This window comes from Cydia pomonella, chromosome 6 (assembly GCF_033807575.1).
Source record: "Cydia pomonella isolate Wapato2018A chromosome 6, ilCydPomo1, whole genome shotgun sequence".
Classification (NCBI taxonomy): Eukaryota; Metazoa; Arthropoda; class Insecta; order Lepidoptera; family Tortricidae; genus Cydia; species Cydia pomonella.
This window is the reverse complement of record NC_084708.1, coordinates 12578542-12598661: the sequence shown is the minus strand read 5'-3', so window position 1 is coordinate 12598661 and position 20120 is coordinate 12578542. Positions and strand designations below refer to the sequence as shown.

The window sequence follows — 20120 nt, the reverse complement described above, 5'->3', positions numbered from 1 at the left end:
GTTTGATTTCAGTGATCCTAAAAACTGATATGATCACATGAAGACTTTCCTTACTTTTTTTTATTTAGGTCCTTTTTCAGAATGAAAGGTCAAATAATTAAAATATAATAAAAAAATTGGGCCACCAAAGTCACACAATACGCTCGGGCCAGAGAAGTGCCCTAAGACTATCACAGCTAAACATACCATAGACATTTTTGATAGATTTTCAAGATGTCGCTTTTCTACATTGTCTCAGGTCTGGGTGTTTGTGCTACCTTCGTTGTTTCTGATTTCCATAACAAAAGTGCTTTAGCTACTTACTTGTGATGTTATCCACATTAATTTGTTTGTTTTTTCGATATTCGTACCTGGGCGACCGAAAGTATAATGTGAACTGACAATTATTATTATTTACAATCGATTTCTGTGTAGATCCGGTGTTTGATTTCAGTGATCCTAAAAACTGATATGATCACATGAAGGCTTTCCTTACTTTTTTTTATTTAGGTCCTTTTTCAGAATGAAAGTTCAAATATTAAAATATAATAAAAAAAAAAGGCCACCAAAGTCACACAATACGCTCAGGTCAGAGAATTAGTGCCCTAAGACTATCACAGCTAAACATACCATAGATATTTCTGATAGGTTTTCAGGATGTCGCTTTTCTACATTGTCTCAGGTCTGGGTATTTGTGCTACCTTCGTTGTTTCTGATTTCCATAACAAAAGTGCTTTAGCTACTTACTTGTGATGTTATCCACATTAATTTGTTTGTTTTTTCGATATTCGTAATCTCAACCTTACAGCACTTGTCACAGAGTAACGCCATCTATTGTCAATTTCTCTTATTACATCGCTCGTGAGCTATGGTTCAATTTAGGTCAATACGCATTGCGCGAGGCATAGTAGTTAGTTTTTATGTCATTATCCGAGAGATGGTGTCACAAAAATTACCCTAGAAACTGTATTTAAAATTACAAAATCGCTAAATTTTTCGTTTTGCACTATTGTTTCATAAGTCTCAATAAAATAAAAACTCGAAAGCATAAATCTTATTCACGTAATCGGTATAGGTAAAAAAAAGCGAACATATTCTGCGTCGAAAGAAAAACGTATGAAAACTCGAAAACACGCGTTTTCCCAAACATAAGACTAATATCTAGATCGATTGTATACCCCCCAAAAACCCCCATATACCAAATTTGAGCGAAATCGTTAGAGCCGTTTCCGAGATCACAGAAATATATATATATATATATATATATATATATATATATATATATATACAAGAATTGCTCGTTTAAAGGTATAAGATTTATACAAGGAATTCCAACAGCTATAAATCATTTTTATATTAATCAGTTTCCCCCTTATTCATAAACGTGTACTAAAGTTACGAAGCCGCTAATACTCGTTTGTCCCTTTCGGACGTATTGGTATGATGGAAAGGGACAAACGATTATTAGCGGCTTCGTAACTTTAGTACCCGTTTGTGAATAAGGGGGTTAGCCTTTAATATAATACATCCAAGTGCTAAACGGTCAGCTTAAAAAGTTTTAACTATCTATACCTCAAACCTCAAAATACATTGACTTAAAACTCCATTTTTGAAATCATTTGTTTTTAATTATAAGCACTCTTGGGCTTATGAGGGCAGTATAGATAGTGATTTTGGAAATGTCCTTTGACACATTGTTCGAAAATATTTAAAGCTTATTCTTTCCCATTATCTGTTTATGTTTGTGAGGAATTATTGATCCAAATATTGTAGGTCATTATAGCAATATATTTTGGCAGTTAAATTTTTAATGTCATTTAAAAACTAGAAATTATATTTGTCAGTTGTCTTTTACTGGAGTTGAGTTTTGCTTTTTTAGGCTAATTACCTTGCTCTGAATGGTTTATTTTTATATCTATATTATTTTAAAGGAACTTGCCTATAAACTCTGAAACTGGATCATTTTCTCCTTCCGCGCGCATGGTGCCTGTGATTTCTTCATTTTCAACCATTGGCAAAACCAGTTGGACGAACTCGGGAGTATACGGCGGCGCTATTGCATCTAAAACCTGCGCACAATAAAGAAGTAAATTTAAATAATGAGGAAGTCTACAGATTAGACGCTACCTAAAACTGTTCAGACAGCTAAATATTATAGTCAAAGTCAATATATTCTTTATTCAAATAGGCCTAGCAACAAGCAGTTTTAAATCGTCAAATTTTACAAATATCATCTTAATCAATCAATTTTTCGTGTTATGGCTCCATCAAGGTGTTGATGATTCTGCCAATGTCGAGGTTGGATAAGACACGGCTAGTATATGAATCTTATCATATTACAGTCATAGACAGTGTTCGGTGGAGTATCCGATCTGCAAAGAAATACAAATTACGACTAACTAATAGACTACATACAACTATTAAACAATATGAACACTACACTATGTACAGAACAAACTACAGTTAAGTATTAAATCTACGAACTTATTGTACAATAATATGATACATACTACAATTTAAGATTATTTTTAGCTAGGAATTTATTCAAAATACCACAAAACGGAGTAAAAACTAAAGTTAGTAAAAAGTTAATATTTACTGGACGGCTAATCTCACGAGGAAGAAAATCATATATCGGATAACGTATTTTAGGACACTCCAATAAAATCTAAATACTCGTATCAGAGCAATTTATTGATGCAGTTATTATTGTTCTAAAAAAACATTGAATTATTATAGATATGGTACACTTAATAATAAGAATTTCACAAAAGGATCGTCAAACACCAAAATTTTATTAAAATACTAGTTTAGAAACTTTCTAGAATAAAATCTAAATGTCAAAAAATAGGGTATATATACATTGAATTATCAATTTCATCATTATTAACATAACAATAAATAATCCATTATTTACAATAACACTTACTCCCACGGTGTTTCATCACTCATGTAGTTTTGTGTGCTATAATAGGCTTTAGAGATAAGCTTACGTTTTACATAATTTTTAAATTTACTAACAGACAATTCAGTCATAGTATTAGGAAGTTTATTGTAAAATCTTACACAATTACCCATGAATGATTTTTTAATTTGAATGAAGGGCACTGCGAGCTTATGCTTATTTCTAGTATTAATATTATGTATTTCACAGTTTTATCTTAAAACTGGCAATGTTTTTATTATGTACATACAGAATATTCTCATAAATATATTGACAGTGCACTGTCATTATGTTAATGTCCTTAAACTTATCTGTGGTTTATTTTATATATTGCACGATTAGCTCTCTTCAGCAGAACAAAAATGGTATTTATCTATGAAGCACTGCCCCATAGTAAAATACCATAGACATAATGCTATGAAAGTAACTAAAGTAAACTAATCGAGCTGTTTTCACGTCTGTTAACTGACGGATCTTGCTCACTGCAAAAGCTGCAGAACTCAGTCTATTCGAGAGATTAGCAATATGGGGATAAAAGGGGTAAAGGGTGTCCCGGAAGTAAAGAGACAACTTTCAAAGTCTTACTGGCTGAAAATTTTATTAAAACAAAAGTAAAGTTTTGGTGTCATTGCTTCTATGGTTTCATTGTCTGTCATTTCAGGCGGGAATTTCGTTATTGCTTATTCGTTTTTTCGAAGTTAAGCATCGGAATATGAAGCACATGCTAATAAGGTTTTTCACAATTGCCTTTATTTTACGAGTCTCATATTAAAAAAGATATATTCAAACACTTTCTTCAAGGAAGAGCTAGTATATATAGAATAAAAAGACATTATGAAGAAACGGTTGAGATTAGTTTTAAGAAGGTTCTGGGAAGAAATAGGACAATCACGCTACCTCGAATCATTAACCGAGTTAAATCGATTTTTAATAAGACGTCCGTCAGAGTGGGAGCGGATAAATTAAAAGTATCAAAGCTGTCTGTCGCCAGAATGAAAAAGGAACGATCTAGGTTTAAAAACATATATGAACCAAATTACTTCCAGACATATAAAGGACCAAGAGAAACGTGCAAAAAGAGAGACGAAAAGTTTATAAAAGTTAACTGGAAAAAGTACTCAGCGTTTATTGACGTTTGTTGAACCAATGTTTCGGCGAACCCCAATGATGTTCATGAAGGCAATATTTCCATACAACTATTCATTAATTTCCATTCAGTCATATAGATGTGACATAGAACCAAAAAATTGTATCAAGAGCCAATTTTTTGACAAAACATTTTGTATGGCAGAAGGCGTGGCTGCAAAATCGTGTAAAGCCGTAAGGTGACGGGCCGCGAACAATTTAAGAAAAAAATATTTTTAAGAGGTTGTGGGCGCAAAAGCGATTTCAATCTAATAATTTAATTAATATTTTTGCAACTTACAACCAAAATCACCACTTTTATCGTTTACCTGATATTACATTTTATGGAAATAAATTTGTCTCTTTACTTCAGGGACATCCCATTAGTTTAGAATCTAAAGTTATACCAAGAAAAGCTGTACTATCTACTAGTTCCAATTCCTCGTCCTTGACAATAACACTTGTTTGCTCATTCCTTATGTGACTTGTAACAAACTTAATGCACTTAGTCTTTTTCTCATTTAACAATAAATTATTATTATATACAAGGTGCCCGTGAGCATTGCGAGACATTTTAATTAAGCATTCCTGGTAATATTTAGAAACTATAATGTCATATAAAATTTTCTGGATTAGGCCTAGTTTCAGAAATAATTAAATGTTTTTCGAAATCATTCTTTCGCCATAAGTCGGTACAAAACACATTTTTGACTGCGGTATTGCCACTTTGAAGTCTAGTCTGGACATACCTATTGATCGACATCGAAAAATTTTAAAAAATTATTCGAGAGGCTACCCCCAAATAAAATAAAAAAACCTTTTAGTTAATTTTAGGTTGTGTGTTTATCAATAAAAATTACGGTTTATGTACAGAAGTGTTCAAAAAAAGGGGGAAAAGAAAACAATTTCTTTTTTGTCGAATTTCACAAAAAGTCATATAATATTTTTTGCTTCTGTTGCCATCAGGAATGCACCGTTAAAATCTCTCGCAATGCTCACGGGCACCTTGTATATATTGATATAAGGAAGCGTGAATTTTTTTTATGATATAGGAGGCAAACGAGCAGACGGATCATCTGAAGGTAAGCGATTACCGCCGCCCACAGACACCTGCAACACCAGGGGTTGTAAGTGCGTTTCCGGCCTTTAAGATGGGAGTATTACGCTCTTTTCTTGAAGGTTTGAAGGTCGTATCGGTCCGGAAATACCGCAGGCGACAGTTCATTCCACAGTTTACAAACCGAACATTACGAACGGTCATCAATGGAACCACTGGAACCCAGGCAAAAGTCAATCTCGGGGTACCAACTGGCTCGGTATATGGGCCAATTGGATATATTATGCATGTAAACAGTGTGTCGAATGTGGTCTGTAACTGCAAGGTGTATAGGTACGCCGATGATATATGTGCCTACTGTTCTCCAGGAGAGATATGGCGGATATGGTATGCAATGTACAGGCAAATTTCGAGAACATTAATAAATGGGCCCATGACAATGGGATAATTTTAAATATAAGTAAAACAAAATGTATGCGTATTTATTCGCCGCATAATAGGAAGGCAAAAAATATAACTTCGACTGAAATTAAAATTATTGGTCACGCATATGAGTGCCTGCATAACAATAAGCGTAACTGTATTTGTAATAAACTGGAGGTAGTAACTTTAAATATTTAGGCTTACTGATTGATACACATTTTAACTGGAAAATGCACATAAATCAAGTATGTAATAGGCTTCGATCAGTCTTAGGTCAATTCTATCATTTAAATAGAATATTAAATAAACGCACCCTGTACATGTTATACTATGCCCTTGCTGACTCATTGCGGATTAGGTTGTTATGGACACACCTTTAGAACCTACTTGGACCAAATTAAACAATTGCTACTGAGGCTGATGAAATATTTAGTAAACAAAAACATAAGAGATGAATGTAGAACTAATTATGAAAAATTATTCTTAGCTTGTAAAATCCTTCCGATTTCATGTAAAGTAGAATATCTTAATGCCACAGAATGTTACTATACCAAAGATTTTAAAATTAGAGATCTGTTAACCACTATAATACTAGGTCATCTAAAAAGAGAAAATTATGTGAAATCACGGCTAAAAATTATTACGGTCAACGAACTAAACAATATGTTACATCCAAGATTTGTAATAAATACCCTCTCTTACTTGAGGAAAATAAACTAAAAATAGGTAATCTTAAGGCAAAGCTTAAAGAAATATTGTTAAATAATTATTCTAAAAGCATTTGCTAGTATATATATATATATATATGTCTATACGCATCTATGTGTGTATATCACGTTTTTATTACTTATAGTGTAGTTAAATCGAGGTGGAGTGTTAATGAGTTACCTGCTTGATGAGTAAAAGTAACTTTTAATGTGTATTTGCACAGTCAGTAACCAATATGGAATAGCTATAAAACCATGTTAAGAGCGCACCGCCAACAAACTGTTATGCAGTTTGGCGAAATTTTGATTGTTGATGTATGTGTTTTTTATAAACAATAAATTAAACAAAAAAAAAAATGTTTAGCTGTGCGAGGCAGGAAGTTTCTGGAGAAACGTACAGTTGAGGACTGCCAACTAAGTGGTGAGGATGGAAATGTTGTCGCCTAAGGCAATGGCGAAAAGAAACGGCATGGAATTAATTAGAACAATTACTCGGAGCACTCCACGTTATACATGCGATGGAAAATGCAGAGCGAGGCCACAGCGCCACGGAGTAAAGCCGATCCGAAATACGCTGGCAGTGCATGTGCGAAGTGCATAGTGGGGGTAAGTAAAGCGATCCCAGCGCATGAGGTGGTAAAAATTAGAACTAACTGCGGATACAGTCCTTAAACTCTTTAACATTTCCTACAAGTTATATGGCTCGAAATGAAACTTTAATTTAAGATTACTCCTGAAATATTCATTTAAATTGTATGGTGTAAGAGACCATTGGAATCTGTATGAAATGCTTAATACAACTAACGTATTTAATTTGATAGTTATTAATACTATATCCATGTAAAATAGCTTTGCAAATACCACATATTAGGTGATCTTTTTGTATATGTTAAAAATGGGTATAGTAAGTTTTCCTTAAAAGATAGACATACACACCATCGCGGACTTTTTTGTAGACCAATAAAAGAGGGACAAACCTACCATACATAGTGTTGTTATAGCTCAAACGGATTAGGCAGTGTTTTCGATTAAAGCACCTAGCCAGTGTGATTTTTTCGGACAACATCGTTATATTTCAATCAATTTAAACAAAACCTTAACAAGTTATATACCTAAAACCTTCCTCAAGAATCACTTTATTGATAGATCAAAGTCGTATGAAAATCCGTTCAGTAGTTTTTAGTTTTGGAGTTGTTTTATAAGATGTAGTGAATTTACATTTTCCCCTAGATTTGCGGCTGCTAGGTTGCGTGACAGTCGTGCACATAGCGAATAGATGAGAACAGTATTCCATGTGTGGGCGCACCTGCCCCTTTTAAGCTGTAGGCGGTGGGCCGGTGTGAAATACTGTCTCGATCTGTTGAGCACACCGAGCTTTTTTGAGGCTAATTTGGCCTTACCCTCTAAATGGCCGCGGAACTGGACATCACTCGAGATGTCGAGTACAAAGGATTCCGGTACCGGCTGTGGCAGTCAGAGGAGTGCTCTCAAAACGAGGTGAAACGACAAACAAACTTTTTTGCCGTAATCGCACTAACTTGTGTCTTGGTAGGGTTAAGGTCAAAAGGGAGTGAATATGCGGCCCCACACAGAACCAGCTGCCTCGCGAGGAAATAGCCGCGCGAAGCAGCTCGGTCAATGGAGACGTGCCTCGGCCGGGCACGCTTCGGGCTTGCTTCGGGCAAGACCGTGGCGCTTCGCTTAATAAACTTTGTGCCTAGAAGCACTTTCGCGTACTTGAGCTTTGTGCTTAAGGTGGTTCGCTTTCCATACAAAAAAGAATTGCCTTTTATTAAGTCATTATACACTATAACTACATAAATATGTGCGCATCTATCTACTCTCGAATATTAGTTTGTGCTAATTTGATAGAAAAACTTTGTTTTATACAGAAATCACGCAAAAAAAAACGTTATATTTTTTATCAATGTAACACCAAAATGACGACTGTAACACGACTTGTCACCTCTGTCAATATTGCTTGATGTAGCGCAGCACGGGCACCGCTCAGGTTCACCATACGATGCAGAAGCATCTTCAAACGAAGTTGTATCACTACAGTAATGAGACTTACCTCCGTGATGAAGTATCTTATTAAGGAGATGTCGGTGTCGCCTCTCTGCCAACACTGCTTGATGTAGCGCAGCACGGGCACCACGCAGCCGCGGCTCAGCAGGTTCACCATACGATCCAGAAGCATCTTCTTCAACTCCAGCTATAATAGTACAAAAAAGCGTTATTTATAGACTTCCGACAAATTTAAAATTCATTTGATCCTCCTTATTTGTCAATTGAAATTAACGTTTGTTAACCTTTTAACCGCCGTAGACTGATATATAAAACATACAAAATCCAGTTCATTTCGCCGCGGTCTAATAAAAAAAAAAAACACTACTCTCGTGAAAACTAAAATTGATAAATATAAACTTTACAAAAAAAGTAAACCGACGTCAAAAAGGATAAAATATTATCCTTTTTTGAGTATATGCGTAAAACGAATTACATATGTTTTAGTAAATATATTAGCTCACAACCTAACAATAATCTTAATTATACATTCATACTTGTAATACTTCTAATCTACTTTCATGTAACTGTATGGTAATTACTAAAGTAAACTCCACGAAATATCCAGGTGTAATACTGGACCAGCGCATGTCATGGTCTCATGGTATACTCGTACTCATAATGAATATGTCAATATGAGAATACGCAAATTGATATGGCTATTTAAAAAGTTAAGACATATTACTATAAATCTTTTGAATCAGTTATATATAACTTTAGCTCAATCGGTAATGTCTTACTGCATATCAGTGTAGGGTGGTTCAGCAAAAACCAAATTTCTGGAGGTTGAAAGGGGGCAACGTTGTCTGCTAAAGGTTATGTACTCTAAGCCATACAGATTCCCAACGAAAGACCTCTACTACTTAAGTGAATCAATGAGGAAGCTGTATGTATTGAGTTTAACAACGAGACTACATAAAACACTACCATTTAACTCGGAGCTGCTAAATCGTAGAAGAAAACAATGTTGCTCCCCTTTCAACTACAAAATCTGTATTTGCTAAGTGACAATTTGCAGCGCAATCTGCATATGTGTACAATAAAATAAACAACGTATTAAACAAGATAAAATTCTATTAGATTAAGTTTTCTGTTTTTTATCTTCTCCAACCTACAACTTGGTGCTACGGAGTAGCGAGACTTCCTGATACAGGTATAATATACTTAATAGGAAGTCCCAACCTTTTACCATACTATTTAACATCTATTAATGCAATAAATATTTTTCATTTTAATTTTTTCATGCGTTAACAACTTATATGTTTGAAGTCGGTGCCAAGCAAAATAGTTACAATACCGGTCAAAAATAATCAGCTTTATGTTTATAAATCAGATTACAACAGTAGGGCTAAGATGGTCGACTCTTTATCATTTGTCACCATGTCTGTCACGTTCTAACAAGTATGTAAGCGCGAAAGTGACGGGCATAGTGATAAGTGATAAAAATGGAACCATGCTGCCACTGCTGTATTACTTAAATAGGTATTATAAACGTGGTATTAATTCTGCCTCTCTTTGTTACCTTTTCACGGCTAAACATCTGAACCGATTTAGGTGATTTTTGGCATGAAGGAAAAAAGTTAGTAAAAAAAGTCCTGAAGACGGCCCTTGAATTGTTTTATATTTTGAAATGAAGTTGTCTGGATAAGGGACTGGAAATAACTCAGTCTCAATTCCACACGTGCGTGCTGTGGACAGTTCGAAAATTAGTAATAATATTAGCTCTTTAAAATATACGACGGCAAATAAACGCATTTGAATTAAACTATTATACCGACAAACATGGTACGGACTGCGCTAAGAGGGTTCAACCGTGTGTTCTTAGGTACCTACCTACATTAAGTATGTTCATTGCTGTCGTGTAAGGCAATCTATCGTATTGTACATACTTAGCGTATAGCGCATATAGCCGCATCCTTATCCAATCGCACCAAAATCATGGTATGCTTCAAAATTTGTCTTGGCACCAACTTCAAACATACGAGTATCAGTTAGTAACGCATACAAAAAGGATAGTATTTTATTTTATCCTTTTTGAAGAAAGTTTACAAAAAAACAAAGCATTTACGAAAAACTACTTTTTACAAAAAAAGTTTTATATAAAGTATTTTTTCGTAGGTAAATGTTTGGCGTACGCAGTCTAAAGTATCCTTCGCGCTTTCAAGTAACGTTATATTTAAGTAAAGATTGAGCATTTCAAAAAGCTTATACCTACTACGATTTTTGGCAAGCTTAATCAATGATAGATTTAGCCGATCTGCATCTATTTTTTATACGTGCGGTGCGATACCTATTTTATACACAGAAAAACAAAGGAAGTCTCTTCCAGAAAGTGTATGACTTACCTGTACTAAAATTTCTAATTCGTCTTGCGGAGATTCAAACAACTGGACGAGCAGCCTCAACAGCCTGTGATGCAGCAGCTGGTGGCAGGAGGCCACCTCGTCCAGCAACGCCAGGTGCACGGGACAGTGCTCCGTGCACAGCTTGAAGTACGACGGTTCTGTTACGACACACTCCACCCATACCAGTACTCCCATGCCTACTACTGGAAATCTAGAATGGAAAAATAAAAAAAAGATTTTGGATTATAGTGAATTATTGTACTTTATCTTGGATATAAGCTATCGGCGGCGCTCGCTAAACATACGTGGTGACAACGTTTTTTTCTATTGATGTACCTATTCATTAGAAAAAGGCTGGTAGTATTATTCGATTGGAATTACTTCTTCTACACATACAGAGTATCTATGTATGTCGATTCAACAACCGTTGAAACCACATCACAAATTATTTCCGAGGAAGAAGAGTTTTTTATTCTATTCGCTGAAGTTTCGAATTTGTAAATAAAATAGATATATACCAATTTAATCAGTAATATTTAATTAAATTTTAAAAACGAAGGCGTGAAAGTTCTATCTCATTTTAAGGTTGGCCAGGCCATTTGTTATTCACCTTATACAGTGGTACAGAGTAGGCAGTTCAGCAATGAGTTCGCTGGAACTGGCGGAGCTGCCGCACACGGCGTGCACTTTCTCGATGGCCTGCACCGTGGCCTTCAGCTCGTCCTTCACCGGTCGCCCCGCGTGGCCCTCGCACACGCTCGCGGCGTACGCCAGCAAGTACATGTACTTTGACTTGTGCTCCGGGTTTAGTTTGCTTCCTAGTTTAAATAAGGCGTCCACCAGGAGTTCTATAACAGGGAAAAAATATATTAAGGCGATCTTTACATTAATGTCTGGCTAATGAACGTAAAGACTAGAAAAAAGCAAAACTTCTTTATATGGCAACAATTGTTCATATAAAGCAAGCTGTCACTTTATACAAGTACCTGTCATTGCTATGGATTTAGTGTTACCAGGTTGCGTTTTTTTCATATTTGCCGCTTTTTTCTAGTCTACTTTCATTAGCCAGACTTTAGATGCGGAAGCTCGATAAGGTATAATTTTGTAATCAGATCAATGTTATTTGCTATATTATTTTTTTATGTAACATAGCAAAATGGGTAAGTACCTGAAATCAAATTATGTATTAAGGTAATATGGATCCCAGACACCCTGCGTCCCAATTTGTGTCAGTAGCAGCGTAACTGAAAGTCGTCATGGTGATCGTACGTAACAAATTGACTGAAAATGACTGCAATGCTCTCATAATAAGGTTAAAGCCAGTACAGATAACGTACAAGTCGTCGCGTAATAAATACCGCACTAGTGCATGGAGGAAGCGAGCCGGGCAGCGTCGAGGTGACTATTACCTTGGCGCGAGTTCGCTGAACTTTTTTTCAAACCGTAGATTTTTTTTACATTAAACGGGGCGTAAGATGCGCTCCCAAGATAGAGAGAAATTAGAACTTTCTATATCTAAATTATTTGCCTCGTCTTTATATGCATAGCTCGATCTCGTACAGCGAACGCGCTGTCAGTCACGCTATACAAGTGTACGAGCGGCGGATTAGGTTTCGTGTAGACGGGTAACAGCACGGAGATGTCGGCGGGGTTGAGCGCGCCGCGCGACGGCATCACGGCCAGCGCCGTGCGCTATCCGACACCACACACACGTACCCAAGAAATGTGGGATGCGCAGTAAATGCACGGGCGGCGGGTCGGGCTGCGTGTAGACGCGGAACAGCACGGAGATGTCGGCGGGGTTGAGCGCGCCGCGCGACAGCATGGCGGCTAGCGCCGTGCGCTATCCGACACCACACACACGTACCCAGAACTGTGGGATGCGCAGCAAGTGCACGGGCGGATGGGTCGGACTGCATGTAGACGCGGAACAGCACGGAGATGTCGGCGGGGTTGAGCGCGCCGCGCGACGGTATCGCGGCCAGCGCCGTGCGCTATCCGACACCACACACACGTACCCAAGAACTGTGGGATGCGCAGTAAATGCACGGGCGGCGGGTCGGGCTGCGTGTAGACGCGGAACAACACGGAGATGTCGGCGGGGTTGAGCGCGCCGCGCGACAGCATGGCGGCCAGCGCCGTGCGCGCGCCGCGCCAGCTGTCGCCCGTAGTCAGCGCCAGCGTGATGGGCGTCACGTCGTGACCGCTGCACATATTGTACATATCTCATGCAAGTACTATTCAGCAAAACTTTGCTCTCGTGTTGACGCAGTACACTGCGTAACTACAGTCAGCATAAATTACGATATATTTAACCACTTTGGCCGTCTCCATCAATTTAAAGCGGACTGTATAGTCACGTTCAGAATATATGTTGCTGTATTTCCATACATTGTGATGTTGAAATAAAAAATAAAATAAAAATTATTTATTACACACCAGCAGCGATGCATGTTTTATTAGTACATAACATTTTAGCCTTAAGCAGGCCTATGGAACTCTCCGCGCGAGCTCGGATTTATGCCTACGGATATTAATTACTTTGGATAATTAGGAACTAAGGAATTACGAATGTCCTTCCTTCTTCAGATTCCTAATTTCCTACTACATACTAATTAAAAGTCCAATATTTTTTAACTTTGCAAATTGGTATGTATGTTTTGAGGTAAAAAAAGAAACTAGAAAAGTGATACTAGATTGAAAATCTTCAGTGTTTCCAATTCTCACGCGGACTGTTTCCAATCACCCCAAACGGTTTCGGTTAAATCGGAACGGCAATGTTTTTGATTTCGTCAGAATCAAATTATGATAACGTTTAGGTATTTAAAATTATGTGTTTATTAAAATTAGACAGACAGAACCAGACTAACGGTTAGCGTAAAAATTAGAGATGCATGGGATTTGTTTGGCCGGGTACCGGATATTTGGGTACTTTTGGTCAAATTTGATTTGATGATTGATTGATGATTTGATCTAATCCCCACCATGTACCTAGCAGTGTTCACAGTGAGGAACACTGAAGAGGTAGGGCTTTAAATAATAATAATCAAACTTAATTAGTAAGTCTGCGGCACAAATCTGGGGGCACGGCAGTGCCCCCGCCAAGTCGAGCGCGAAGCAAACACTGCCGTACCATCCTTTACTGGAACCATTTCGCCGCATTTTCAGGCCTTTATTTGAGAACCTCTGGATAAGACCAGAACGTAGAAATATTCGTCATCCAGTAAGCTATAATCACATACTTAAAATCCAAAATTTCAAGTCTGTCGTATCGTAAATGATGTCATGGAGCACCTGGTTTTGTACCCTTGTGTACCCTTCAACGGCCAAGTCACACAACATTAACTATAATAATAAAGAAATTGCAGTAAGGAACCTTAGACTTGGCGCGACTTTGTCTAGTTTTTTACAGAATGTTTTTGGTGGGATATACTATTACGTATTATGTTAAAATTGTTTTAAAAACTACTCCAAAACTAAAAACTACTGATTGAACAGATTTTCATACGACTGATCTATCAAAAGAGTGATTCTCGAGGATGGCTTAGGTATATAACTTGTTAAGGTTTTGTGTAAATTGGTTGAAATATAACGATGTTGTCGGAAAAAATCACGCTGGCTAGGAGCTTTAATCGAAAACGCCGCCTAATCCGTTTGTGCTATAATAACACAATGTATGGTCGGGTTTATTAGTATTGTATGTTTATAAATAAAAAACTGAACTGAACTGAACTGAACTGGTTGTCTATCTTTCATGTCATGGGTCTACAAAAAAGTCCGCGATGTTGAATGTCTATCTTTTTAAGGATAACTTACTATACCCATTCTTAACTTCTAGAAAAAGATCACATAGTATGTGGCATTTGCAAAGCTATTAACATGGATACAGTATTAATAATTATCAAATTAAATACGTTAGTTATATTAAGCATTTCATACAATTCAAATGAATGTTTCAGGAGTAATCGTAAATTTAAGTTTCATTTCGAGCCATATAACTTGTACGAAATGTTAAAGACGCTATCCGCAGTTAGTTCTAATTTTTACCACCTTGTGCGCTGGGATTGCTTTACTTACCCCCACCATGCACTTCGCACGGTACCAAATGTACCAATACATATTCCGTATGTTAAATGAGATGTCTTTAAGTAACTCTACTAATTAATCTTTATATCTAACCAATAAAAGTTCTTATAAGCATCTATCTGACAGATGTAAGTAATGTTTCACAGTAGGTACATGTATGATGTATATATGTAGATATTTATGTAAGTATATCATATAAAGTATATGTTTAAGTTTATGATTTCATTATATTATATTAATTAGTATTTAATTGGTAAATAGTAGGTAGTGATATCTTATTCTCAAGTACAAAGCCTGTACTTAACAAGTCTCTTTTTGACCCAATGGTTGACTGGTAGAGAATGCCTTAAGGCATTAAGTCCACCATTTGTACTTAATATTTGATGTGCAATAAAGTATAACTAAATAAATAAATATTTTATCAATATAATAGTATGAGTATCTTTTTAAAGCGTTTGAAGCAGGGATTGTACTATCGGTTTTATTTAATACCTGTAAATAAATTGTTAAACTATTACCGCTATAAAAATAATGCCTATACTCCTATTAGAGGTAATGTTTTCATTTCGCTTTTGTTTTTTTCCGCTACATATAACTATTTACAATATTAAATACCTTTATTCAATACCGCTATTCATTGCGATTGAAAGGTAAGATGTCAATCATACACTACTACTAAATCACAACAAATCGGTGTAATATTGTAACGTCACGCGATAACATTTTGCATAGCTGGCTGAAGTGTCTACTATTATTAGGTTCTGGATAAGAAACTTAATTTGCGACGTATGTCATACATACGGCAAAGCACAACATATTCGAAGAAACAAATAAAGGAGTGTATTGACATATATTACCGGTAATGGTTTTTAAGGGTAACATGTCAAATACAGGTATTGTTGTCTAATGGCAAAATCGTTAATAGACATGAATACCGTTATTGATTATACCGGTAATCAAAGCTTCAGTGATATAAGTAGCAAAACCCCCCACTCTCCCCCATCTATTTAAACTTATTTCTACTTCCGTCTACTACTTAAGGAGCGGGCAGTCTATGCGCTCGTCTAACGCCCTTAGCATGCTGTTAGTGCTGCTGCGATCACGTTGCAGCAATGAGGCCGCTCTTTTTCTCCTAATGGTATTTATAAGTCGTCGTAATGAACACGCAATGTGTTGTAGGCAGTTTGTGTAAAACTTACAATGTCAACCGGAGACAGCTAGTCTTAAGCCATTTTGACTACAATGGTCTTAATAAACTTCTATTAGAAAGAGCATAACTGGACAGGTCCAGAGATCACGGATGCCGGGACATTCCAATTTGGTAACTGATGGGAATTAGCTCCTTCATTTGGGATGGCAAAAAAAGTGGAGTATTTTTTTATACGAGCTGTTTTGGTTTGTTAGTACTGGGGACGTGTTCTGACTTGGTGATCGGAGTCGCCCTCAATACCTGGTACTTTCTAAATTAATTAGCATACTATTAATATGTAATTTCCGAACGCACAGGGACTTGGTGCATGGACAACGTCAAAGACCCAGTCGGCAAGAGGGGCGGCTAAATAAACTTTTAACTGCTAGTTTGTCCATAGTGTGTGGGGGAGGAAAGAGGAAGATGGGCTTCCAGATCAGAGGAGCTTATGGGAAGTATGAAATATTCGACTATGTTGAGTAGGTAGGTAGGTTGGTTGGTTGGTTGGTAGGTTGGTTGGTTGGTTATTTAATGGGTTAATACCTGAATAAATAACATTTTATTATTATTTATTATTATTAATAATATTAAATGCTATTAGATAATAGAACATTTGTAAAAAGTATTTCACTGTATCTCAAAAATGAAAAAACCGTTATATAACAGTTTTATTTATAATTTACCTTTGTTGTGCACATCGCGTAATTTCTTGACTAAGCCGTTTCATAATAGCACCGCCTCGAGGTTCCTGGGACAGTATGTGCACTATGACCTGGCTGTACACGTACGTGTGGGCCCCGTGGCACACCATTTTCTGAAAAATTCACAGTATCAACAGTAGCAGATTGAAAACGCGCCAAAAGTACGAGGGTGGATTGAAAAATTCGCGGCCTGAATATTAAAAACAAAACAGAGGTTTTTTAACTTATTTTTATTTTTCTACATAGTCCCCGTCGAGTTAAGTGCATTTGGTCCATCTGGATTCCAGAGCCATTATACCACTTTTGAAGAAGCTATCCTCGAGACCTTCAAAATAGGCATCCACCTCAGTTTGGACCTCGGCGTTGCTTGAAAATTTCATACCACCCATATGTTTTTTAAATTGGGGAGCAGATGAAAGTCCGATGGTGCTAAATCGGGTGAATAGGGTGGGTAGGGCAATAATTCAAAGCCACATTTGGCAATCTCCGCCATCGATTTCCGGACCCATCTCGCCGACACCTTGGAAAAACCTAATTCGTTGACTATAATATTTTGAGTTGTTTCATAAGAGATGCCTACGATGTCAGCTATTTCCCGCACCTTTAATCGCCGGTCTTTCATTATCATTTCGCATATAATTGCCACATTGTCCGTGTTAGTCACCGTTGTTGGCCTCCCGGGACGAGGGTCATCTGCGATACTATCTCGTCCACGCTTGAATTCAGCTGCCCATTTTTTCACCATTGTATATGATGGACAGGATTGCCCTAATGTACTTTGCATATCATCATAAATTTGCTTCGGTGTCAATTCTTTTTTATGCAGGTACTGTGTCAGTAGACAAAGCCGGCAAATTTAAAAAATATAGGCGTGTAGGGTTGATTGACTTTACAAAATTTTGGAATACTGAAAAATTGGTTTACCAGATCTCTACGAGTACAGTTCACGTTCAAATGTATTTATTTATTTAATCTTTATTGCACAAAAGAAAACCTTATAGTACAAAAGGCGGAATCTGTGAAACTAATTATTTTACTTATAGGTATTTCTTTTTTATGAAGCTATTAGAGAATGGTAGAGGCTTTTGGATGCGTCTGAATATTAGGGTGTGTTTGCACCAGTTTGTCTGTTGCCATGCTCTTGGCTTTCGCCTGGTCGGCGCCGTATGTGCTGTCACTTTTTTTTTTAATGCTGCTCTCTTCAAAGCTCTCACAAAAGCTAGCAACAGCAGCGTGCACAACAAGTGAAGTTGATGTTGAAAACGTATTATATACAATATTGTGTATATAAGTCATCAGTAGTGTACACTCAGGATTAATACTTAGGTTGCATAGTGAAAACTTTACTAAACAGGTGGCATATTGAATTAATTCGTAGTTACTTACTGCACATTCATTTACACTGTTTTGCCAATCATCAGAACTCTGAAGAAAGCCAACTATTGCAGACTTGAGCACCCGAGAGAATACTTCTATCTGTTGGGCTGCTGTAGATATACTGGTAATTTCACCTTGAAAGCCAGCATCAGAAATTAACTGTGAACAAATAATAAATTAGAAATCTACAAGGGTACAGATTTTAAAAGAGTCAGCAACATGCATTTAACACCTCTGGAGTTGCAGGTGTCCATAGGCTATGATGGCTGCTTACCATCAGGCGGGCCGTCTGCTTGTTTGCCACTGCAATAGTATTTGAAAAAAAGGAGCCACCTTCATACTAGCCTAACTATTGCCGGGTTTTTGACAACTTGTCAACAAGTTTAGGTAAATATGTATCAGAATATCCGATCCCGACAGAATATATCTGTGAAGAAATTGAACCTTTCAATATGTGAAGTTTCCAACTCGCTTTGGACCTACATGGGAACTATAGCCCAATCCCTCTTTACCTTAATTGTGAAGTTAAGCATAAGACAATCAGGGTATTCCTCTGCCAGCCTGTATATCAATGATCTCCATGTAGGGTGTTCTATCATCTCAGTCAGCCAAGCAGGAGTCTGTAAGTTAAAAGATAAAAGCTAAGCAAATCCAATGCAATAAAATGTAAATACAACCTATCAAAAACATTTTCATGTAAAATGTAGCCAAGGTGAGACTATAAGGCTTGCGCTGTAAAAAAGTTATCAGATCTCTTGTAGACCCAAGCTTCTAACTCTACAAGCCCTAAGTTGACAAACTCTACACTTTAGTCACAATATATGGCTGGACTGTGCTGAACTCTACCGTCACATGGGCGTAAAGTGAATAATTTATTCATTATTGTTTTTTTTTATACAAGAATGTAGTAAATAATATTAAACTAACTAATTTTAAAACAATATGTAACATTCCATGGGCAAAGGTACCTTATGGCAGTGCTTATGTCACATGGCGCCATATTAGTTTTAGAGTGTCATTAATAATAACAAAAGCATCAACAGCCATAAGATACATTTACCCATGGAATTAAACATATTAGAGATTTTTTTTAGTACCTACCTCTCCCTCCTCTGTGAATATGGTATCTGCTTTCTTTGGATCAAATGTTTTAAGAATCATATCTTTTAAGTGGTTTTCGACCATTGCTTGCACTTCAGTTACCTTAACACCTGCACAGATAAATAATTGTAACTTGTACTATGGATTTTACTATAAAAGAAAAAAGAAGAGAGAAGAGTGTGATCATAGAGGTATGCTTAAATTTATACTCGGTATATGGATGGGTACATACAAGTTTAACTTAAAATACATACCTCCAAGTATAAGCCACTCTGCCAACAGATTTGCCATTTGGGCAACGGCATTATAGTTAATTGATAACTGTTCAATCACTTGCTCTGGGTTCCCGCCAGCTTGGAAGTACCGTTTTAATTGTCCAAAAATACCAGGTTCCATAATATAATCGGGAGTTTTAAATTTCTCAAGGCATTCCTGTAACACTTCTTCTGGATTTTCAATAACATCTTCCCCACCGTCTTCCTGTAAATATCGCAATATACAACAATGAAACAGGACGCCAAAATAGTGATAACACAATTAAACATTACAAGTGGCAAAATTTACCTCAAAATGGTTATGATTGGAACCCTCCCACACTCGCTCTTCTTCAAATTGACTTGGCATAATGTAAATTTATAAGAGAATTGGAAGACTTTAATTGAAAAGTAGGAAATTACATAAATAAACAAAGCAATGCAAATTAGGAAAGCGCTTTTGACAAATATAATTTAGAAAATTTGACAGGAATAACAGGATGAGTGACATTGACTGCAACTAACTTTTTTTTCTGTCTGCAGTGCCAAATACATCCACACTAAAAATGCCAACACGTCCACACTTTATCAGGCCTGATAGTAGACCCGATTTCGGGCCATACAAATAATATTTTTCCGCTTCACCAAATATCAGCATACAGTGAACGGAAATAAAACATGGAAGCATTTTGACCGCTCAATTATAGCCCAACGTAAACTACCCTAAGGTGGGCAGGGCTTGCAAACAACTCGATTGGCAACTTC

General features: G+C 36.7%; 1 protein-coding gene across 1 annotated transcript in view; it reads right to left on the bottom strand.

Annotated features, from left to right (window-relative positions):
• LOC133518988 (negative elongation factor D) overlaps positions 1–20120 on the bottom strand; it is a 23204-nt gene extending 3084 nt beyond the window's left edge. The window contains exons 1-11 of the mRNA XM_061852822.1: positions 19666–20120; positions 19356–19581; positions 19102–19211; positions 18513–18620; positions 18010–18159; positions 16606–16736; positions 12666–12853; positions 11258–11495; positions 10648–10858; positions 8310–8450; positions 1919–2048 (exon numbers count right to left, since the gene is read on the bottom strand). Of these exons, the coding sequence (XP_061708806.1) occupies positions 1919–2048; positions 8310–8450; positions 10648–10858; positions 11258–11495; positions 12666–12853; positions 16606–16736; positions 18010–18159; positions 18513–18620; positions 19102–19211; positions 19356–19581; positions 19666–19725 (1693 nt within the window). The 5' untranslated portion in view covers positions 19726–20120. The remainder of the gene's footprint in view (positions 1–1918; positions 2049–8309; positions 8451–10647; positions 10859–11257; positions 11496–12665; positions 12854–16605; positions 16737–18009; positions 18160–18512; positions 18621–19101; positions 19212–19355; positions 19582–19665) is intronic.